Raw genomic sequence first — 23,655 nt, 5'->3', positions numbered from 1 at the left:
GGGGGCACATGTACTCTCAGCTCCAGCCTTGTGAAAATGTGAACTCAGAATGGCAGATCTTCACATTTGCAAGGGAAGAAAACCTTGATATTTATATAACATGTCCAAAATCAGAAAGATTGGCTCAAAATTTTCTTCATACTCTGAAGATAGAAATAAATAAACATTTCTTTAAGCTGGTTTAGCCTCCACCTTTGCAATGGCAAGGCCATCCATGCACTCTGTCCTCACAGACCACCACATGGAAAGCCCAGTTATTGGAAGGTGGTTTACATGGGGCTAAGGCCAAGAACACAGTCTGTGGAATCAGAGTACCAGGGATGAGACCCGGTTTCTATAGCCTATTAGCTGTGTAACCTTGAGCAAGTTACTAAAACTCTCTGTGCCTCAGTTTTCTTATCTGTAAATCAGAGATACTATACATACTGTAAAGGGTTTTATAAATGAGTTATTGTATACAAAACACTGAAGGTAGTGTTTGACATGTAGTTAAGTGCTTGGTAAATATTAGCCATATCATCATTATTACTATTGAGCATGGACATTCTCAGGATTCAAAATAGTGGACATCAAGAAGTCACTCAAAGCTCCTAAGGTCTGGGGGAACTTCATCTACTGCAGAGATTTAAAGCCAAGGAAACCAGAGATGGGTAATGCTTAGGTGGCATCTTCCCAGTTTGCCTGGGCATCTCTACATTGTTGATACCCACAGGACCAATTGATCCCCTTTGCAAAGACACATTCTTTCTTAGATAAATGAACACACCTTTAATAAAGTGGCAGCTAAATTTTAATGACCTGACAACATTTCCTTTCTAAGAGGGCTTTACATAGCCTAGCTGCTATTATGAGCTGATTTCATGTTCTTTTCTTTCTTTTTTTTTTTAATGTTTGAGAGATACAGAGAAGAGTGTGAGCAGGGAGGGGCAGAAAGAGAGGGAGAGACAGAATCCAAAGCAGGCTCCAGGCTCCGAACTCAGCACAGAGCCCAATGCGTGGCTCAAACTCAGAAACTACAAGATCATGACCTGAGCCGAAGTTGGATGCTTAACTGACTGAGCCACCCAGGTGCTCCTGACTTCATGTTCTAACTCTAATGTCAATCTTTCTTAACATTTAATTTTAAAAAATTATTTTGAAATACAGCAATGCATTCTTCATTATACCTTCTCAATGCATAATACCTTCTCACTATGAAAAACATTATATGCATATATACACATACACACACACACACACACACACACATATATATACATATATAAAAATATGACTGAAATCATGATTGTTTTTATTGTGGCAAAATACACATAACCAAAAATTTGTCATTTTTGCCATTTTAAGTGTACTGTTCAGGGGCATGATGTAAGTTCACATTTTTGGGCAATCATCACCATTATCCATCTCCAGAACTTTTTCATCTGATATCCTAGTGTGAAATCCTTTTTTCCCAGCTGAAGTCTCCTCTCTTTGGGGTTTGGCATGTGTATAATTTCAGATAGTACCTTCTACCTTAAGGGATCAAACACACACAGTACACATTGGATGGGCACCATAGACCAGTAGGAAGATAATCCATGCAGGGTGTCTCAACAGAAGGCCTTCTCACTCCAAATCTGGGAGAAGCATTACCAAGGAATAAAATGATGGTATTATCTCAAAGGAGGCAATCAGAACCTGACTGACTACCATGTGAGCAATTAAACACTCAGTAATATTTTCCACAGCCCCTGTGAATGTGAAATTAGGTGCCTCCTACAAAGACGTGACATTAGTAGAGACAACAGATTTTCATATTTGCAAATATCTTTTACCTACTTTGGGTGGAAACAGACCTTAATAATGTCTAGACTCTTGTAAAGCTCGCCATAAATGTTGTCATTCCTGGTTTTGGTTTGAACTTAAAAGCAAAACTGGAAAGAGACATCCTGTTTGTGAAACATGATGTCGTAAGTTGATGCTACAAATATACAAAAAAATTGAATAAAATAAGAAAGTATAATTACAGAGCTGAGCTTTGGGGGAAAAGGAAACATGGAAAGAAGGAAGAGAGAGCAAAGGGAAATCCTCCACCCAGATGGCAATGACTTTGTGTGCAGTGGCTCAGGGAGCGATCAAATGTGATACAGGCCCTGGGGGCAAGAGTCTCAATTTCCCCCCATGGGGAGACCAGGTGCCTCATTCAAAACTGAGAACTGAAAGTCAAACCATGTATACAACCTGGACTTTGGAGGGGCGGACCTCTCGGTAAATGAGAAGCCTAAAAAAACGAACTTTACTAGCCTACGGAAGTGACAAAGAAGCTTTCTCTACTGATAGCTCTGGATAGAAAACAGAAGAAAACAAAAATGCTGTGAGGAATCCAACTCCTAGATCAAAGTAGGTGTGCACCCCAATCCACACTACCTGTGTAGTGCGCAAGTCCCCAAGAACTTCAGATAATAGACTGTGGAAGACACAATGAAATAAGTATCTTTACAATTATTAGAAATACATATAGAGAAAAGTCATGAGAACAGGTAATTATGAAAAAGAACAGAAACGTTAAAAATGGAAAATATGATCATTAAACTTTAAGCTAATTGGATGGGTTAAAAACATATTAGACAAGATTGAAGAAAATTAATGAACTGGAAGGCAGTTATGAAGAAACTATCTAGAACGAAGCACAGAGAAATAGAGAATATAGAAAGCAGTTAAGAGACATGTAAGACAGAAGAAAAAGATTATCTGTGTCTTAGAGGAATTCCATTAATGTCTTATAGGAATTAAAAAAATAAAGAAATAAAATATTGTTTGAAAATACTGGCTAATTTTTTTTTTTTTTTTTTTTTAGAATTGATGAAAGACCTGAATCCTCAGTCTGAGCAGGAAAGTAAAAATAAATCCTGAATATATAGTAGTGGAATTACAAAACACTAAAAATAGAGAAAGCCTGAAAATGACTGGATAAAAGAGAAACTGCCTATGCAAGAATAATAATTAGACTAAGAGTATATTTCTCATCAGCAACAATAGGAGCCAGTAGTACATGGGTTGGCAAACTCCCTCTGCAAAAGGCCAGATGATATATATTTTAGGCTTCATGAGCCACATGTTCTTTGTGCAACTATGCAGCTCTGCTATTACAGCATGATAACAGCCAGAGACAATATGAACACAATATGAGCATGATTGTATTCCAATAAAATTCTACTCATGGACACTGCAGTTTGACTTTTCTATAATTTTAGTGTGTCCTAAAATATTCTTCTGGTTTTTTTCAATTGTTTAAAAATGTCTTTTAAAAAATTCTTAGCTTATGGGTCATACAAAATAGCCGATGGACTGAATTTGCCTTATGGGCTAGAGCTTCCCAACCACCAGAATAGTATCTTTAAAAAGGTAAAGATAAGCCGGGGAGCAGGGGAGAGCACCTGGATGGCTCAGTCAGTTGTGTGTCCAAGTTCAGCTCAGGTCATGATCTCATGGTTCGTGAGTTAAAGCGCCGCATCGGGCTCTCCGTTTTCAGTGCAGAGCCCACTTTGGATCTTCTGTCCCCCTACCTCTGCCCCTCCCCCACTTGCAGGCTCTCAAAAACAAACATTAAAAAAAAAACGTAAAGGTAAGGGTAGGGGCACCTGGGTGGCTCAGCTCGTTAAGTGTCTGACTCTTGATTTCAGCTCAGGTCATCGTATCATGGTTCATGAGATGGAGCCCTGAGCTGGGCTCCATGCCGACAGCGTGGAGTATGCTTGGGATTCTCTCTCTCTCTCTCTCTCTCTCTCTCTCTGCCCCTCCTCTGGTCACACGTGTGTGCACACATGCGCATATGCACGTGCAAGCAAAGGTAAAAACAGCTATTAACCTAGAATTCTATGCCTAGCTAAACAATCATTAAAAGATGGAGGTTAAAAAAAGAAAATCTACTACAGATAGAAAGAAATTACCAAAGAATCTGATTGAAAGAACTCCTATAAGATGTACTGGGAAGAATAAAATTAAAATCAGAGAGGAATGAAATGTAAGATAAAAGGTTGGAGAGAGAAAAGTAAACATGCAGGTGTATCTAAAGAAGCATTGATGGCAACAAGAAAAGTAAAAATGATAAATTTTGCTTAAAAAACAAAAACTGCAGGGGCACCCAGGGTGGCTCAGTCGGTTGAGCGTCCAACTTCTGCTCAGGTCATGATCTCGCAGTTCACGAGTCAGAGCCCTGCATCCGGCTCTGCGCTGACATCTCAGAGCCTGGAGCCTGCTTCCGATTCTGTGTGTCTCTCTCTCTCTGCCCACCCCACCTCCCCCACCCCCGTACGTGCTCTGTCCCTCTGTCTCTAAATAAATAAATAAATAAATAAATAAATAAATAAATAAATAAAATAAAACATTAAAAAATTAAAACAAAAAAACTGCGTTAAATTACCAGACAATAAAAACTTGTAGGATGGAAGGAGGGCAATCAGAAATAAAACATTCTAAGGTGTTTATGTCTCTGAGAGGAGGCTAGAGATGATTAACATTAAACTTTGTTAAATCAGTTATGCATAATTACAAATTGAAGGGAAATTACTTAAGGGAAACATCTTTTTGTCTTAAAAGCTATTTGTTTATTTTGTTAGGTGACTTTATTATAGTGATATAAAATCACATTCAGTTCATTTAGAATTTGAAAAGTGAGATTATTTATAAATATTTAAATAATAATGTAGGTAGTACAAAGCTATGGAAAATATTTTTATATTGGTTACAAATGACTTCAGTTTGGGAAATCAGCCTAGTTTTTTTTTTTTCCAGAATCACTTCTTATAGAGGTAGACATGATTTTTCTAGATACATAAAATACACACACACACATACACACACACACACATATTTAAAAATATTTTTCCTAAACACCAAAGGAGACTTGCAACTGTCAAAATTTCTTAACCAATGAGTTTTTCACTCCATGAAATCACATGGAGTAATCCTAAATGCATACTACCAAGTGAAAGAAACCAATCTGGAAAGGCTACATTCTATACAACTCCAATGATATGACATTCTCGAAAAGGCAAAACTAAGGAGACAATTTTTTAAAAATCAGTGGTTGCAGGAGGCAAAGGGGGAGGGAGAGATAAATAGATGGAACACAAAGGATTTTTAGGATAGTGAAACTGTTCTTTACCATGCTATGATGGTAAATATAGGCCATTAAATCCCATAGAATCTACAACACCAAGGGTGAACCTTAATGTTAACTGTGAACTTTGGGTGATAATGATGTGTCAGTGCAGGTTCATCAGCTGTAACAAATGTACCACTCTGGTGGGGAATACTGACAGTGGGGGGAGGAGGGATGGCAGGCGTGAGAAATAGGATTCTCTGTACCTTCATCTAACTTTTCTGTGAACCTAAAACTACTGTAAAAGATAAAGTCTTTTTTTTTTTTTTTTTTAATTCTCAACCATTTTCTTGCATATAATTTTTCTGTTTTGAAGACAGGTCAAGAATTATACCACCTATCATTTACCGAGCACTTTACATAGATTTTGTCCTTAATGCTGATAAAATATATACTATTATTTTAGTCTCATAGTTAAGGACATTGAGGCTAAGAGAATTTACGTAATTATGACATATTCACAGAAAATTTAAACATCTGTTTATCTGACCACAAGGATGGCTTATTTGTCAGTACTCTGATGATTCATTTTAATTTTTTCTATTATCTGGTTTTAAAATACCTTCAGTTATTTTTTATTACAAGCCTTAAAGTTTATTTGTGCACAACTGTCCAGAAAGGAAAAGGACTGGACCTCAGAGACTACAAAGCCTAGAAGGCCACGCGGCGCCGGGCTACCTAGGAACCCAGCAGCTCGCCCCCTTAGCATGCTGGGAATGGTAGTTCTCTGGCCGGCCTCTCTCCCTCCGCCCCCAAGCGTCCGGACCCGAGCTTTGTTCCCGTTCCCCTTCCCTGGCGCCACGGTTCGACAAGACCCACCCGTCCTCGCACAGTCATCCCAGTCTCGGAGACTGATTTGGGGTGCGTCCCTGACGCCCTGAATCCCGATCCCGCTGGGTGGCCAGCGCTACCCATCTCACCTGCAACTCTGCGATGCGGCGCTCAGAGAAGGACGCTCAGCCTGGTTACCACAGAAACGAAGTTACAACTGCGTCACGACGCGTGCGGGAAGTCAAAGGTCATACCAGCTAGTTCCGCTTCCTGTTCCGGGATCCCGGTTGTTGTCAGAACGCTTTGGGGTTCCAGCCAGTCTTCGGGCCTATTTTTGGGGTCCAGGTTGGCCTGAGGTCTGCTGCTGCAGCCATGGCGGCCTCCACCGCAGCCGGGAAACAGAGGATTCCCAAAGTGGCCAAGGTAGGCGACCGCGAGGGGCTTTGTGGGAGGAGGCCCGGGAGAGGGGCTGTTCCAACCTCCGTGGGGCCTGCGGCGGGAGAGGGTGTGGTGCCAGGAGCAGGCCTACCCCGTGCGAGCCCAGGGGAAGGAGGAGGGGTCAGCCGGTGGTTGGGGGCAGGTTTTTGTCACTCCTGAGCATTCCCGAGCCGTCGTGGCCTTCGTTCTGGGAGGTGTTTTTGTTGGGGAAGGAGTGGGGTCATTTGGCAGAAATTAGTGCGCTAGGAGCTGGGAAGTTATGATCTAACGCGGGCGACGAGCAGTGCTCAACTAAGACACGAGTTAGTGTAAAATTGCAACCTTGCCAAATGCTCTTCTGCAGCGTAGAATATGCCATGGAATAGTTGTGTGAGGGGTCTGCAGAGTAAACTTTGCTGGGGAAGTGATATTTAAGCTGACACTTGATGACTGACAAGGAGTTAGCCCAGCTGATTGTTGAAGGAAAGAGAGGGCATGCGTTGTGTAGCGGCATTAAGTTAATTAAACAATAAATTTGATGTTATCTGGTATTTCCATGGGTGGCTGATACTTAGTGCTTAATACATGACAGGCTTTGTCCTGAGCCTTTGCAGATGCCCTCACTCTAGTCTGTTTCTCCAGCCCAGATGGCTCTCTTGAGCTTGTCCTTTACATACTCATTTAGACAATTCCCCGAGATAATGCGTATACATCACATAGCACATTATCTGTGATTACATATGAGCTAGCATCATTTTGAGATTCCTCATGTGGCATTAAACAATTAATGTGTCTTATAATTCAATTCCATAAAATTTGATTCGTCACCCGTGGTCCAATAGAAATATAATGTGAGCTACGTTTGTAATTTAACTTTTCCTACAGCTACACTAAACAGTTAAGGGGCACCTAGGTGGCTCAGTTGATTAAGCATCCGACTTAGCTCAGGTCATGATCTCATGGTCTATGAGTTCAAGACCCGCATTGGGCTCTGTGCTTAACAGCTCAGCTCAGAGCCTGCTTCAGATTCTGTGTCTCCCTCTCTCTGCTCCTCCCTTGCTCGCTCGCTCACTCTCTCTCAAAAATAAATAAATATTTTTTAAAAATGAAAAAAAAAACAGTCAAAACAGGTGACATTAATTTAACTGTGTATTATCTTTAACTCTGTATCTCCAAGATATTGCTGTTTCATTATGTAATCAATATGGAAAATTTACTTCGATAGTTTTGTTTTTTTTCATGCTAAGTCTTCAAAATCCAGTTTATATTTTACCCTCACAGCCCATCTCTGTTTGGACTCACTGCATTAGCTCATGGCTGTTGTGTTGGGCAGCTCTAAGACCTCAAGAAACTTACAGTCTAATGATGGGAAGTTACTGAATATTATCTTTGATTTGAAATGCCATGAAAAACCAAACGCAACTTGAGACATTATCGTTCACCTGGGGCATTAATAGAAAAATTTTTTAAATAGAGGTTGTAACACTAGATAAGATGTGGCACACATCTTGATAAAACCTCTAGTGAGAATTTTACCTAAGGAACCTCAAAGTTTATTATTATACTAATCTAAAAGGGGACACTTGGTATTCTTGCTATCTTTTCTCTTAAGACTTACCTATGGCTTTGTAATAGATCCCATGCATAAGAAAGAAAACATTGTGTTTATTTTCATAGAGAAATGAAAACATGTTGTACAAAGAGAGTATCTGGTAATAATACTTAAAAAGTTCACACCCCAAAAAATGTCTGTTTTCCTAACCTTGTGTGATGAGCATCTATTAAAAATGGAAATGTCTTCTGTCTTAAAAGGTGAAAAACAAAGCCCCGGCTGAGGTACAGATAACTGCCGAACAACTCTTAAGAGAAGCTAAAGAAAGAGAACTTGAGCTTCTTCCACCTCCACCTCAACAGAAGATCACAGATGAAGAAGAGTTAAATGATTACAAACTAAGGAAAAGGAAGGTCAGTCAAGGTGATACCTTCCAGTCTGTTAATAACATTGTCAGAGTTTGCAGAGTTCCTCATTGGTTAGAGAGGCAATAGCATAAGAATAGTTTATCATTTCTAGCCCCATGAGTAGTGTGACTTCTGGTTACCAGATAATTGCATTTTGCTTAACTTTATAAAATATACCATGAATTATCTTTAAAAGTATAAAGAAATTAAATCCACCAGAGACATAATTTTTGGTAGTTTAACCAAAGAGGTGGTAGTTTAACAAGTGAAACGTGTGACAGCTGTAAGGGGCTGGATTTAACCAAGGCCGCATTGTGTACTCTACCATTTTCTGCAGTAGGATTTAAGACCTGGGAAAGAGCCATGAAAAGACTTGGGGATCTGACCTCCTTACCCTAGAATCCTCACTCTAGAGAGTAGTTTTAAACCACTAACCCTGTTGTATTTACTTATTAGTGATGTTTAAAGAGTGATGTATGAAATTTGGAGATGTTACTGAGAGGAGTGAAATAGTAGTCAAAAACATTTTTATACTAGGAATAAGTATAGAGTATATTAAAGGATCAGTTAGTTATTATCAGTAATAAGAAAAAATATCAACAACTTTGCTAATAATTCTGTACATCTAAAGTTTTTCTCTTTGTTTGCATGTAAGACTTTAAAGAAACACTTGAGATTATAACCTTCATTATGAGTTTCTTATTTCCCAAGGATTCCAGGATGTAATTTCTCCTAAATAACAACAAAATGAATAAATCTTTTTAGAACAGAATTAATGGAGTCGCCTGGGTGGCTCAGTTGGTTAAGTGTAAGGCTCTTGATTTCGGCTCACGTCATGATCTCACAGTTTGTGGGATCAAGCCCCATGTCAGGCTCTGTGTTGACAGCATGGAGCCTGCTTGGGATTTTCTCTCTGTCCCCCTGCTTTCTCTCTCTCAAACAAATAAATAAACATTTTTTAAAAAAGAACAGGATTAATGGACAAATGAAGATGTCATTTTTACTTATTTTTCCCTTCAATTTGACCCTTTTATCCCTTCCTCTAGACTTTTGAAGATAACATAAGAAAAAACAGAACTGTGATTAGTAACTGGATAAAATATGCACAATGGGAAGAGAGTCTAAAGGAGATTCAAAGGTAAAATTACTGAGTGTATAGTTTCATATATAAAGATGTAAGTTAAGAGACAGAAAAGAAATAGGAAAAGGTAAAGCATGAGTGAAAAAGAGTGTACCTCTGGTAGTAATTTTCTAAATTGTTCTGTGGAACCCTAGGGTCCTTTGAGGGGCCTCAGAGGCACTATGGTAGGAGAGTCCTGGGGGGACCACAGAGGAGATGCTGTAGGTGGGTGTCACCACCAGCACACACTCTACAGTCAGAGAAATGCAGTTTCTTCTGCTTTCTCTGTATTCGGATTCTTTTAAATAAAAATCGTTCCTCCAGAAATTGCTGACCAACAAAATACAAGTCACCACCTGGCTCTTCCTATTGCCCAGCCTTTCTGCACTCTCCTGGCATGGCACACCCACTGCCCCCGCCATGCCTGTGTACTCGCCACTCCTGAGGACACAGTGTCTCTTTGCCCTACACTAGGCTCTTCTCTCTGCCTGGAACGAGCACCCCTCCTCGCCCACCTTGGCTTCTGGAGCTTTCCTCAACTTCTCAACTCTGGAGTTACCTATTATTTAGCCTTTTGCACTAGATATTTTTATTCTCTTTTGCTTCCTAATGTAAAACTTGGTTATAACATTTACTATATTGCATTGTAATTACATTCATGTCTGTCTTTCTCTAAGAGTCTATAGCTTCCTGAAAACCTGTCTTTTCACTTTTATATGCCCAAAACCTGGCTCATGGTGGACACCTGATAAAATAGCAGGGCACCGCAGGTGGTTTGAAATAGTTGCCACATATGTTGTGTGTGCTACTTTGACATTCTCCAAATCTGGCTTCTTAAGGGCTCGATCCATATACGAACGTGCTTTAGATGTAGACTACCGAAATATTACACTCTGGCTGAAATATGCAGAAATGGAAATGAAGAATCGCCAGGTCAACCATGCCCGAAATATCTGGGACCGGGCCATAACAACTCTGCCTCGAGTCAACCAGTTCTGGTAGGTTTCTCATCTACTGAAGCAGCTTTTTGTAAGCTAGAAAAGTTCTGCATTTCTGTGCATTTATTTTATTTCTGTAGTTGTAATCGTATATATTTAGTTTACGTCCTACTTTTTCTTTCAACATTCTGTAAGTGCTTTTTCATGTCTGTAGTATGTAGTATGTAGTCATAATCACAATGTATAAAGTTTGTGTAATCAAAACTAAAATTTGGGTTGTAATCTTTTATATGTAAGAAATATCTTGTTGAACTAAGCAATTTTTTAAGAAAAAATTACCTTTTTTTCCTATGGTTCATCCTTGCAGATCCGTATTTTGATAAGAAACCATGTTCGATTTAGCTGTTGGGGAACATAAAGGCCTAAGTCTTCTTCACATTTAACAAAGTTAAAACTACAAATGCTGGAGATTATTTTATTTCCCTAAGTCATTTTGACGATGACCCATATTTTTGGATGGTTTTATTAAAGGTACAAGTACACGTACATGGAAGAGATGTTGGGGAACATTGCTGGCGCCCGGCAGGTGTTTGAGCGCTGGATGGAGTGGCAGCCTGAGGAGCAAGCCTGGCACTCCTACATCAACTTTGAGCTACGATACAAAGAGGTGGATCGGGCCCGCACCATTTACGAGCGATATATCCTTCCAGCCAGTCCGAGTGGCGCTGTTACTGTCCTGGGTGCCACTTGTCCCATGGAGGTGCAGTCACGGTCTGGGCGCAGGGACAGTCGTTAATGTGGTCATGGTGTGGGCGCATGAACAGTCATTAACGTGGGCCAGGAACGAAAGATGCAAGTTCAGCCAGCTTCGTAAGCTACACATATATTTTCTAGAGACACAGGACAGTCAGACTAAAAGTTCGTAGTCTGGGTAATTGAGCTTTTTTCCAGTGAAACTTTGGGTTTGTTTATATTTTGGCGTTAATGCTGTGGTTCCTTGTGGAAAGTGACACACCAAGGCTCTGGCTCCTGTAGCCAGTCCTGTCTCTCCAGGGTTTTTTTCCTAGGTTTTTCTAGGGTGTTGGTCATTAGCACTACCAGAGGCCCTGCCAAAGGATGGAGACCAGAGGGAAACAGAGTGTATTGCAAGAAGCTCTGCTCCGGGGCCAGCTGGATGGGTTCGAGTCCCTTCTCTGGCATGTGTTAGTGGGACAGCCTCAGATGAGTCAGTTAACACTTCTGAACCTTGTTTTCTCTGAAACAAGAATGAAAATGAAATAGAATCTGCCAAGATTAGCTGTGTTTCGGGTTAAGATTATAATCTGTATAGGGTGGTGGGTAGCGTGTGTGCATGTGCCTGGTTTGTGTGTGGGTACGTGCATGCATGTGCGCCCGTGTACATATTTTGCTTAGAAACAGTGATTTGGTATTTGCAAATTAAGTGGTAAGAGTGACTTCGATGAACATAAATACCAGGATAAACAAAAATCAACTTTAATATGTAATTTTAAGGTCTCCATTACCTCTGCATATTTTAATATCAGTTTAACGGAAGCTTTTATGACACTTGTTATGTGCCAGGCCTTGCTGGAAGCACTTTACAAATATCACCATTCAGTCCTCAGGACAGCCCTGAGCACAGGATCCACTTGAGTGTGCAGGATGGGAAATCCAGGCGGAAGTGGCTAAGCAGCGAGGTCAGGGTCTCGCAGGTGGTGGTAGAGGTGGGCTCAGAGCCCAGCCGCAGCTTCTGAGCCTTTGCTCTTAACATCATTGTCATATTTGAAGGTGTTACTACTTTGGAAGTCACGATTTCCTCAAGCAAGGTAGAAGAAAAATAGATACATCCTATTAAGAAATAAAATGGTAATTTAAAACTTTTTTAATGTCAACTACATTTCAGTTAAAAAATAAAGCAAAACCTAGGGGTGCCTGGGTGGCTCAGTCGGTTAAGCGTCCGACTTCAGCCAGGTCACGATCTCGCGGTCCGTGAGTTCGAGCCCCACGTCAGGCTCTGGGCTGATGGCTCAGAGCCTGGAGCTTGTTTCCGATTCTGTGTCTCCCTCTCTCTCTGCCCCTCCCCGTTCATGCTCTGTCTCTCTCTGTCCCAAAAATAAATAAATGTTGAAAAAAAAAATTTTTTTTAAATAAAAAATAAAGCAAAACCTTTCTCTTCTGACTCTAGTTAGCAGTTTTGTTTTTGTGCTTTTTTTTTCTTAATCATTAATTCAAACATTAACATTACTGAGCATATAATACAGTAGGTGCCATTCATTGAGCACATTCTTTTGGTCCAAATCTGCTAAGAGCTTTATACCCATTTCCTCCTTTAAGGCCAACAGTCATCTAGTGAGGTTGGTTGGTGGTCTTTTTCTCTATTTACAGATGATAATGCTTGAGTCTTGGACAATTTAATGACTTATTCAGGATGGCATTGATAAACAAGCTTCAGGTTTTTCACTTCTCCACACTCACTTGTACCCATTACTGAAGTACTGAATCAGCACTGGAGGAAGTTGGGTGAACAAGACACGGCCCTCTCCTAGATTAGTGTTTCTTTGCCTTTGCCCATGTTTTATCAACCCTATCATTGTAGTTAGCATTGTTGGGGGTTTGGGTTTGGTGGGTTTTTTTTTTTTTTTAAGCCTCATTGTCTTGCGTGGTATTTCCTTAAGTCCCCTGAACTTGTTCTCGTGCACCCTGATGTTAAGAATTGGATCAAGTATGCCCGCTTTGAAGAAAAACATGGTTATTTTGCCCATGCACGGAAAGTGTACGAGAGAGCCGTTGAATTCTTTGGAGATGAACATATGGATGAACACCTTTATGTTGCCTTTGCCAAATTTGAAGAAAATCAGAAAGAAGTAAGTACACTTGAAGAACTCAATTACATTGCATAACAGCCTAGGAAAGATGACTTATTGTGCACGCTGAGTTCACATCCATGTTACTCTTGGAAAAAATGTTTTCAAATCTCTAAAAGAAAACAGTATATGTTTGTGGCTTAGCTGCAGATTGGGAGCCAAGCGATTATAAATCGTATTAAACTGTCCTAATTGTGTTGTGCTTTGCTTGAAAATTAAGCTTTTGTATCAATGATAAGAATATTATGTGTAAACTGAGAATTCGTCATTTGGTCTCCACACTAAAGAGCTCTACAGGCAATAAACCTGGAAAACAAAAGCCCAGAGCGCTTAGAGAACAGAAGTTGAAATGAAAACAAAGATTGCCCCACAAATAAGTCAGTTCTATTCTTATACATGGAAATAATTCTTTAAAGTAACTTAAATACTACAATCGAGCGAGATGCACTGAGGTCCAAATGCAGGGTCTTACACTTATCGTGATAAGGACTTCAGATCCTGTCCCAGGGCCAGTGGGAAGTGTGAAGGGTGTTAAGCAGAAGAGTGGTAGGACAGGATTTATATTCGAAGGAAAGTCTCTAGCTTATTTGTGGAGATCATATTGGGAAGAAGGTGGCAGAAGGGGAAGTGAGGAGGCTTTTGAAGTGGTCCAGGGAAGAAATGCAGATGGCTTGGGTGTAGGGAGGAAGCGAAGGGCTCTGTTGCAGAGACAGATGTGGCAGGGCTCGTTGAAGTAGTGAATGTGGGGAATGAGGAAAGGAAAAGAATCAAGGAGGACCCAGGAGGTTTGGGGCTTGAGCAAGTGCATGACTGTAGGTGTTGCTTACCAGGACTGGGAAGACAGAGGTATCCAGGTTTGGTGTGAGAAACAGGAGGTCAGTTTTGGACCTGTTTATTGTGAGATGCACGCTGACATCCGACCAACAACCTTAGGTAGACAGTATTAAATATGGAGCTCAAAGGAGAGTGCCAGTCTGTCCTGACTGAAATGAATACTCTCAACAAGAGGGAGAAGAAAAGTCTTTATCTTGGACACTTTGAGACCTCAGAATCTACCAAGCAATGTATTCTGTCATAATTACTTTCCACGTTGTGAGTAAAATGAGGATACTGTGTTGTAGAAATAATCATCCTGTCTGCTTTTAGTTTGAAAGGGTACGGGTCATCTACAAGTATGCCCTGGATAGGATTTCAAAGCAGGAGGCCCAAGAACTCTTTAAAAATTATACCATCTTCGAGAAGAAATTTGGTGATAGGCGGGGTATTGAAGACATCATTGTGAGCAAGCGAAGATTCCAGTATGAGGAAGAGGTGAAGGTGAGTGCTGGCGTGGACGCTGAACTATGTGGGTAACTATAGCAGCTACAGTAAAGCGAGGGCTAGCAAGGGAGAGCTTGGAGGAATCATGCCCTTGGTGATGTGTCCCCAGTAATTGGCAGCTGTTTCAATAGGAATAAGCAGGACTGATGGAAAAGGCCAGCAAGCACAACTCAGGTTTGCTCTGCCACTCACATGTTGATTGCTGGTTGTGCACTGTAGAACCTGAGCAGAAATTGAGAATCCATTTGGGGAGTCTGGGTGGCTCAGTTGGTTAAGCATCTGACTTCAGCTCAGGTCATGATCTCATAGTTCGTGGGTTTGTTCGAGCCCTGTGTCAGGCTCTGTGCTGACAGCTTGGAGCCTGGAGCCTGCTTTGGATTCTGTGTCTCCTTCTCTCTGCCCCTCGTCTGCTCACACTCTGACTCCCTTTCTCCCTCTCTCTCTCCTTCCCTCCCTCTCTCTCTCCTTCCCTCCCTCTCTCTCTCCCTCTTTCTCTCTCTCTCACTCACTCAAATTAAATAAACATTAAAATTGGGAATCCATTTGAACTCATTTCTGAAGAAGGAAGACTCAGAGATTTAGCCAAACTCAGAGATTTGAGTTTTTGTACACTCCCTTTTAGCTTAACTGCTTGAACAAAAAATGTAGATAGATAAAGTTCCATTCTCATCTCTTCACATGTAATGTACTGTTTTGATTTGAATTCAAGATCGTAGCATTTTCCTTTACCGGTCTGCTGTATATCTAAAATATTTTGCTTAGTCAAATTAATTAGGATATGGCCAAACAAAAGGCTGAATCTGGTATTAAATGAGGTCAGCAAGATATGTTCAAGATAAATGACTATTAACTGAAAAGAGCAGGTGTCACAATTGTGACCATGGTTATAATTCCACTGTAATTTTGGGACACCTGGGTGGCTCAGTCAGTTAAGCGTCCAACTCCAGGTTTCAGCTCAGGTCATGATCTCACAATCATGGGATCGAGCCCTCCTCGGGCTCCTCACTGAGAGCTCAGAGCCTGCTTGGGATTCTGTCTCTCCTCTCTCTGCCCCTCCCTCACTCATGCTCACTCTCTCTCAAAATAAATAAATAAACTTTAATTCCCCTGTAATTTTAAATCTAGACATAATGATACGCAGTCACATATGAAAACAAAAACATTTATAATAGGCATCTAATTATTGAGTACTTATCTTGGGGCTGGTGTTTGTATATGAAAGCAACCTTGCTCTGAGACACCTGGCTGATAATCTCTCCTCTATATTCCTTTTTCTTTTCTATTTATAAAATCTCAGTCATTTTTGTTTGTTTGTTTGTTTGTTTTAATGAGATAGGATGAGGAATCTAGAAAAACAGTTGCTAAAATATAAGAAGGCAATCTAGTGTCTTCTTTTACCCTCATGGAGTCCAGCAAGTGTAGCTCTTGGTTTGATTTTTGTTCATTAAACTTGGCATCTTTCTAGGCTAATCCACACAATTACGATGCGTGGTTTGACTACTTGCGCTTGGTGGAAAGTGATGCCGAAGCAGAAACTGTTCGAGAAGTGTATGAAAGAGCCATTGCCAATGTGCCACCCATTCAAGAGAAGCGGCACTGGAAGCGCTACATCTATCTGTGGGTCAACTATGCGCTGTATGAGGAATTGGAGGCAAAGGTAAAAAACGGAATCCCACATCAGCTGTTGATGGCTGTCTCAGCCCTGCGTGTACAGCTTGGCCACAGCTCAGCCACCGTGGGTGATAACTGATATTTACAGTCCCAGAAACAGGAATTTAGTTTTAGGTTCTCAGCCATACAGTTACGTATTCTCTCTGTAACCTTTTAAACTCTGTATACCTGTTGTGGGCACAGGTAAGGTTTTTTTGTTGTTGTTCCATCGTATTTTGTGTTTTAAACCTGAGGCACAAGAAGATTAGTACTTGGAACAATGAACCAGTCCTTAGCTTAATTTCATATCATACCCTGTATTGTCTCATCAGTAGGGATCACAGCTAGATTGCACATCTTTGTTTTTAGTAAAGATCAAGTGGGATTTTCAGAAATCAGTTGTGTAAATTAATTGGGAAAGATTAGCTTTCTACTGTGGAGACTATAAAACATCTTTGTTTCTTTGTGCTATCAGGCGAAAAGCCTTTCTACAGAGAAGCTCTCAGAGTTTGATGGCTATATTGTTGGTGATTCTTTAATCAAAGTTTGATGGCTAAAGGTAGTCCACTTTTGATCATAAATGATTAAATCAGAGTTTGAAAATAGCAACTTGCAAAAACATATTCAGTGTTGGGGGTATACATTTTTACTAATATCAGTAGAAAGTATTAGTAACAGACTTCAATATTTTGTGAAAATTTCTTATCCTAATACAGGATCCTGAGAGGACGAGACAGGTATATCAAGCTTCTTTGGAATTAATCCCTCATAAAAAGGTATGTTTGCTATAAGTGTTCTATTCCAAACTGTTGAAATCCTACTTCTGTTTCTCGCGAGTAATACTTACTGTTTGAATAGTTTGCTGTGCTAGGCTCAAGTGAGAACCGGGTATGCTCCTTGCCTCAGAAAACACCTTACAGTCTAGTTGAGAGGACAGCCTGTGTTAAATGATGAATAATACAGATAATGTAGAAATTCATAGGAGGATGGAGGAAGATGCACATCCAGAGAGCACACAGCACGTGCAGGAAACAACAAACAGGTGTTTGTTGGCATCCGAGTGGACATATGCATGCCTGGGTGAACACCTGGTGCATGTTTTGGAAATGATTGAGACGTTATCTCTGCCCTACTTCCCAGCATGAGAAACAAGTAGAGATGTTGGCCGAGTTACTTTCTAGAATAGAGGTGGTGTGTTCTCTCTGCTCACCAGCATATGCACAAAACACCAGGGGCTGCAGGACCATGCAGTGCAATAAAGTACCTGGATTCCTGTTTGTAACTTTTATGAAATAAATATCCTATTTGCTTAAAAACAAGAAAACACGTCTGTCTTCGCTCTGAATATGTAGGGAAATCTAATCGCATGTGGCCTTTTATTAAATTTTTGACATACTTCAGTGTCATTGAAATGACTCTCTTAGGTGTTTTGTGCTTTTGTTTTCTAGTTCACATTTGCCAAGATGTGGTTACTATACGCACAATTTGAAATAAGACAGAAAAATTTACCATTTGCCAGAAGAGCTTTGGTGAGTAAAGAAAGGATCGAGATGCATCATTGACTTCTATGAGAAGAAAATTAAATCTCAGTGCCTACAAGTTGGACAGTTCCTACTAAGAATGCTACAGAATTGTTCTGCCTTTATAGCCTGAGACATGTCAGAAAATTCATGGCCTTTGAAGAAGGATTGGGTGAAAATGTAAATTAATATTGGAAGCTTTATCTGTAGCTCACAGTTACCAGATCTTTACTCAGACTGGAAAGATCTGATCTTAGTTCACATTAGGTCTTAAATCAGCTCTTTAATAGACTGATGTGCAAAATTCAGGGGTGTTACATGCACCTTCCTCTTAACAGTTATTCTGAAGTGTCTTGATAGGATTAAATACTGTGTATAAATGCAGTTATCCATCTATGAGCCACTCTTGCCCTGGCTGTGGGCAGCAAGGCAGATTTCATTCTATGATTACCATTTCACTTATGGGACGTTTTATCCATTTGACGTCCATATTCCCTACATGCTCCTGAGATACTAAGTAAAATCCAGAGTACTTGTGCAGACAGTTCTGAAACACTCTCTTGCTGAACAGGCCCCAATGGGCATAGGCCCTCTTGACTGGTGGGGGAAGTAGAGGGTTTCCATTGGCCTTCTGTCAAGAACCAGTGTGGACATTGTGATACCACAGAGGGAAAGAGTGGCTTGTCATGTTCTTCTGCAACAGAGAACAGTTGTTGGGATAGGTTGGTGATGTCTGTGCACAGATTGAACCCACATGTCCCAGTGATTTGGTCATTTTGTTTTCCAGGGAACTTCCATAGGCAAATGCCCAAAGAACAAGTTATTTAAAGGTTACATAGAATTGGAGCTTCAGCTTCGAGAATTTGACAGATGCCGGAAGCTTTATGAGAAGTTCTTGGAATTTGGACCTGAAAATTGTACCTCTTGGATTAAGTTTGCAGAGTTAGAGACAATCCTTGGTGATATTGAGAGAGCCCGGGCAATCTATGAGTTAGCCATCAGTCAGCCACGCTTAGACATGCCGGAGGTGAGGATCTCGAGTTGAATATAATCTTGTTTTAGATACTTCTCCAGCATTGCTTTAGATAACCATCTAAATGTGTGTGCATTTCACATTATAAAGGTAAATTTACTTGTAGTCTTGTCTGCTCAGATTAGTTCTTTCTGTGTGGGAGATAGCAGAAGAAGGATGGGGGTGAGGGGACCCTCAAGTAGGATACCAGGGCCCAGAACCCCATTGTGACACCAGAATGAGTTGGGATATAATAGGGTTTGTGACTGGCTCCCTGCCTCCTTTCCTCAAACAGAAAGCTAACTAAAGGGATGGAAACAGGCAGCAGGCAGCCCCATCTGGAGAACTGGAAGCTGAGACTGCACATCCCCAGATTCTCCTAGCACAGTTTTGCCCAGATCGGGCCAGCAAAAGAAGCTGTATGTAAAGCAGGATATTCCTGGAATTACTACTGCCACTGTTCTGCCTGCCACAGGACCTGAAATCATCCCTTCCGTATTTAAACTTGAGCCACGAGGTGGCGCCAAACCACAGCTAGCACCATGTGAATCTCCCAGGAGCCACTGAAATCACCCAGCCCTTTTATTAGTCTTGCCCTAATGTGACTCTGCATTTTATGGCTTGGGCTTCACCAGCTGCACTAGGTCAGGGCCTTATGTGTTATTGGTTCCATCGGTTGGCCTCAGCTCCCAGGCATCCAGGCCACATGTGACTACATCCTTGTTCCCTGACAGGCCGTACCTAGCAGGTGGGCTGCTGCTTACTGAATAGTTGTTGAAGTGAATTCAGACATATGAAGGAATTTACAGTGGAGGTAAGAACAGTATATCCTGGCCTAGGCATGTCCCTGGCAACGTCAGTTGTATGTGACAGGATCTTGGCAATGTCTGGGAGACTTGGCAAGTCTCTGAGCTTTTTGTGGTAAGTCCAGCATTTGAAAAACTCTGAAAGAGAATCCACAAATGAATCCAAAGCCTTTTATCTCATAATGTAGAATTGTAGCCAAATTTCAGCTTGTAAATGCCAGTATTTTTATTGTGTCCACATGCTGCGTAGTCTTTAATTGTTCATAGAAATCCTGGGTTTCTGGATGTCCTAGGTTGGAGTGGCAGTTAAGCTCAGCTTTGGCTAGGGACATGTTGCTCTTTAAATGTCAAGACTGACTAAGTTCTCTTTATTAGGTGCTTTGGAAATCATATATTGACTTTGAAATTGAGCAGGAAGAAACTGAGAGAACACGAAATCTTTACCGACGATTGCTTCAGCGAACACAGCATGTCAAGGTATCCTGCACTCTGTTGATGATCTTTGATTTTGCTTAAATCAGCAGTCCTGAGGGAGATATTTTATTTCTGTGTTTTAAGTGTTCTGTTTTGGTTTTGTTTTTAATGATTTCCTTGCTTTTAGAAGGTGCCCGTGAGTCTCAGAGGACTTTGCAATATAAAGCTTATACCAAGTCAGTATTTATACTGCATGGGAATAACTTTAGTATCACAGGATTTAATAAAAAGTTCAGCTCTTTTCAGGATTTTAAGACTCTTTCAAACTTACTTGGATATAGAAGCAGACTGCTTCAGCATTATTGAAACATATAATCAGTGTGTTCTTTGGAATCCTATTAGTATGTTCAGATATCATTAACTAGAAATTCATGTTATTGTTACTACGTGAATGTTTTCTGGGTGACATGGTTATTAATTTGGTTCTATAATAATTTTTCATAAGGTATGGATCAGCTTTGCCCAGTTTGAGCTGTCTTCAGGGAAAGAAGGAAGTTTGGCTAAATGCAGACAAATTTATGAAGAGGCTAACAAAACCATGAGAAACTGCGAAGAAAAGGAAGAGAGACTTATGTTGCTGGAATCATGGCGAAGCTTTGAAGATGAATTTGGAACAGTATCAGATAAGGAGAGAGTAGACAAACTCATGCCAGAGAAAGTCAAGAAAAGAAGAAAGGTCCAGGCTGATGATGGGGTAAGAACTGAGCCCTCAGAGCTGGTCATCTCATGTCAGATGAGCGAAAATGCATCTGACTTCGAATTTGTACTTTTATGTGCCATTTACAATGTGAGCATGGGAAGACAGCCTGGAGTAGAAGACAGTTGTAGTCTGGCTACCATGGAAGCAGAGAGCAGGGTATATGGTCCACCCAAGGCTAGAGAATAGGAGACAGTTGGCAAAGGCCTCTTGGAGGTGGTTGATTCCAGGAACTGCATGTAGTGTGGTATTTCTGGAACATTAAGCAGGAGGTCAGAGTGGAGGGAAATGAAATTCAACTTCTAAGTCGGACCCAATCCAGAGGCTTTGTAAGCTGTAGGCAGACGGTTCTGCACAAAATGACACGCCCCAGTAGTTGGCATCTCCCGCAGGCATACTCGAGGAGCTTAGATTAGAGGAAATCTGTCGGGAGGCTGTTGTAAGCAAGTGATGGTACAGGCTGGAACTACAGTGACCTTTAGGAAGCCAAATCAGTGACTGACTGGAGATGGGCAGTAAGGACAGGGAGTCAGAATAGTGCACAGATTTATAGCTCTCACTACCAGGTAAACATGAAGTAAGTCTTTAAAAATTTAAAATCTTAGAAGACTGAAAGATGGAGGAGGAGACACAGAGTATCTTCTTGATTGACTACAGAGGAGCTGTGCTTTGATTTTTAGGATCTTCTTCCACTGGTGTTTAGCTCTCCACGAGCTCCCCTTGCAGCAACACCAACCCCACAGCTACTCGTTCACTCCCGATCTTGCAGGCCCAGCCCTTGTTCTTGCTGTGATGGGCTTTGATGTTGTTTCATAAGATGAACATGAGATGAATTTGAACTCTGGGTTTGGCAGTGAAAATTCTCCACTTTAAAGTAACTGCAGTTGGGTATTTCAGCCATGTGTTGGCTTGTCTTTTCATTGTTTTACTTTTTGTCTGTAGTCTGATGCAGGCTGGGAAGAGTACTATGATTACATCTTTCCCGAAGATGCTGCCAACCAACCCAACCTCAAGCTCCTGGCCATGGCCAAACTTTGGAAGAAACAGCAACAGGAAAAGGAGGCTGCTGAGCAAGACCCAGATAAGGACATTGATGAGAGTGAATCCTGATGTTCTTGTTCATATTGAGAAGTGTGTTACTATTTTTATAAATTAATAGTTTGGAACTGTTGTGACTCCTGTAAGTTTTTGTATATTTCACCAGTAATGAATTGATTGGAATCTTTGATAGCTACTTTTTGAGTAATTTTTAAAATGCTCTTGGCTTAGGGGTTGCAAGTAATTTTTGTAACTGCTGGATTTATCAGTCCAAACATTTGTCTACATCATGCATTAGGAAATCTAATTGAGGTAATGCTTAGCATCTATTTTAGATGGACCTGCAGACTTTTGAAAGTCTTTTTCTAGTTTTCAAGTTATGTTCTACAGTAACTTGTAAGGTATGGTTTTTTCATGCTTGTCTTCATAAATATATTTCATGCACTCATCTGAAACCTGTGACTTTTTCCTGTCTTCAGAGTTACACAGACTTGAGTTCCATTCCCAGCTCTGCCACTTAGTGATAAATAACTGAACCTTTATTTTTAGTTTCTTTACTCATAAAATGAGCTTCTGCCACTCATTTTGAAGATTAAATTAGAAAAGGAATATAGTGTTAAGTGTTCATTCCAAGCCACTTTCCTAAATCCCTTCCTTCTGTCCTTGTAGAATTCAATGTGCTTGAATTTAACATCTAAACACCGTTAGCTTCTTAACAGTGGCCATTTTTGCTACCTGCTTTTGTAAACACTAGTTGGGAAATAATTTATAGTGTATTTCTGAACAAGGGCTCTTTACCAAGAACGTTTTAGTCAGATTTCAGTTAAACTGTAATCTGTTTTCCCAAACTGGTTGAGCTCTGTATTGGCTTAAGGAACAGTAAAACGTGCTGTGAAAAAGTGTCCCCTGCTCCAATAAATTTGGGAAATCCTAGATTAAGGATCTTATTAATCAAATCTTTTTGTAGTTCAGCTTCCCAGAGCCTTGTAAATACTACTGTACCTTTTGAATCCCCAGTAGCAATGCTGGCATGTTCCCCAACCTTACTGGACAAGGCAATCACGTCTGCCTAGAATACCACAATTTCTAGTATGCTATTATAGAAAGTAGCTACTGTAAAACCTGATGCATGTGATTTACCCTTGGTTTAGAACATGTGAGAAACAAGGTAGATAACCAACTATGATTCTAAAAAAGAAAAAGCAGAGATGGTAACATATTTGTGGACACATTGCTCATATCCTCAAGCAAATATGTGCCTTAATTGATCTTATTTTCTTTAATCTGGCCTGATTTCTCAAGCCTGCTTTTTGTTTTGTTCAGTGCCTGAGCTATTTGACTAGAATTGTTATCTTCAAGAATATTTTGTCACCAGTAAAGGCAATTGGCAAATTTACTTGTTTAATTGGATAAACCTATTAAATTTGCAAAAATTTCACCCAAAGGAATAAAAAAAGGTAGTCTGTATATTACTAAATTTTATCTTGAAAATAAGCTAGTGTTTGAAGGGAGAATGTAGGACTATCAGGGTAAAAGACAAACGTGTGTTCAGCCTCACTGCTTCAGTCACTGCACCAGTGTCACCCCAGCTGCTGGGTATCAGATGGATTCTGACTATGGAGTCCTGAGGTCTACTTGGTGAGGAGGAACATTTGTGATTTTAATACCCTTTGGCTAAGTGCAGAGTCAAGGGGTAAGATGAAAGCAGGTCAAAATGCTAAGTGACTAGAGTCTTCCTACAATTCTTTCCTGTTTATGCTGCATGCTGTTCTTATGCTTACATAAGCTGTTAGAACATACGCTGTTCTTATGCTTCCTGTTCTTATGCTACATAAGAACAAAAATTGGTCATGTTTCCAACGTGTCAGCTCATAATACCACTTTCTGATTAGTGTCATGCATGAAGGAAAAAGTTACCTTCTCATG

The 23,655-nt window shown here is 40.5% G+C and overlaps 2 protein-coding genes across 3 annotated transcripts in view; one reads left to right on the top strand and one right to left on the bottom strand.

Moving 5' to 3' along the window:
* CFAP61 (cilia and flagella associated protein 61) overlaps nucleotides 1-6,145 on the bottom strand; it is a 285,028-nt gene extending 278,883 nt beyond the window's left edge. For both annotated transcript variants that reach the window (XM_043602984.1, XM_043602985.1), the window contains exon 1: nucleotides 6,064-6,145. The gene's annotated coding sequence lies outside the window, so the exon portion shown is untranslated. The remainder of the gene's footprint in view (nucleotides 1-6,063) is intronic.
* On the top strand, nucleotides 5,924-21,857 carry CRNKL1 (crooked neck pre-mRNA splicing factor 1). Its single transcript, XM_043602986.1, has 14 exons — nucleotides 5,924-6,337; nucleotides 8,144-8,296; nucleotides 9,337-9,428; nucleotides 10,250-10,408; nucleotides 10,880-11,046; nucleotides 13,034-13,212; nucleotides 14,359-14,529; nucleotides 15,998-16,189; nucleotides 16,899-16,958; nucleotides 17,631-17,711; nucleotides 18,490-18,729; nucleotides 19,896-19,997; nucleotides 20,440-20,688; nucleotides 21,634-21,857. Exons 1-14 carry the CDS (start codon nucleotides 6,287-6,289, stop codon nucleotides 21,799-21,801), a joined length of 2,064 nt encoding a protein of 687 aa, XP_043458921.1. The 5' UTR covers nucleotides 5,924-6,286; the 3' UTR covers nucleotides 21,802-21,857.
* Nucleotides 21,858-23,655: the final 1,798 nt, after the last annotated feature.

Source organism: Prionailurus bengalensis, chromosome A3, assembly GCF_016509475.1.
Source record: "Prionailurus bengalensis isolate Pbe53 chromosome A3, Fcat_Pben_1.1_paternal_pri, whole genome shotgun sequence".
Classification (NCBI taxonomy): Eukaryota; Metazoa; Chordata; class Mammalia; order Carnivora; family Felidae; genus Prionailurus; species Prionailurus bengalensis.
This window is presented reverse-complemented; position numbering and strand designations above follow the sequence as displayed.

What these genes read in the sequence shown, in the direction of transcription:
- CRNKL1 (XM_043602986.1), top strand. Translation starts at nt 6,287, where the DNA reads ATGGCGGCCTCCACCGCAGCCGGGAAACAGAGGATTCCCAAAGTGGCC. An exon ending in AGTATGAGGAAGAGGTGAAG is followed by an intron (nt 14,530 to 15,997) that starts GTGAGTGCTGGC and finishes GCATCTTTCTAG; the next exon opens with GCTAATCCACACAATTACGA. An exon ending in CACGCTTAGACATGCCGGAG is followed by an intron (nt 18,730 to 19,895) that starts GTGAGGATCTCG and finishes TCTCTTTATTAG; the next exon opens with GTGCTTTGGAAATCATATAT.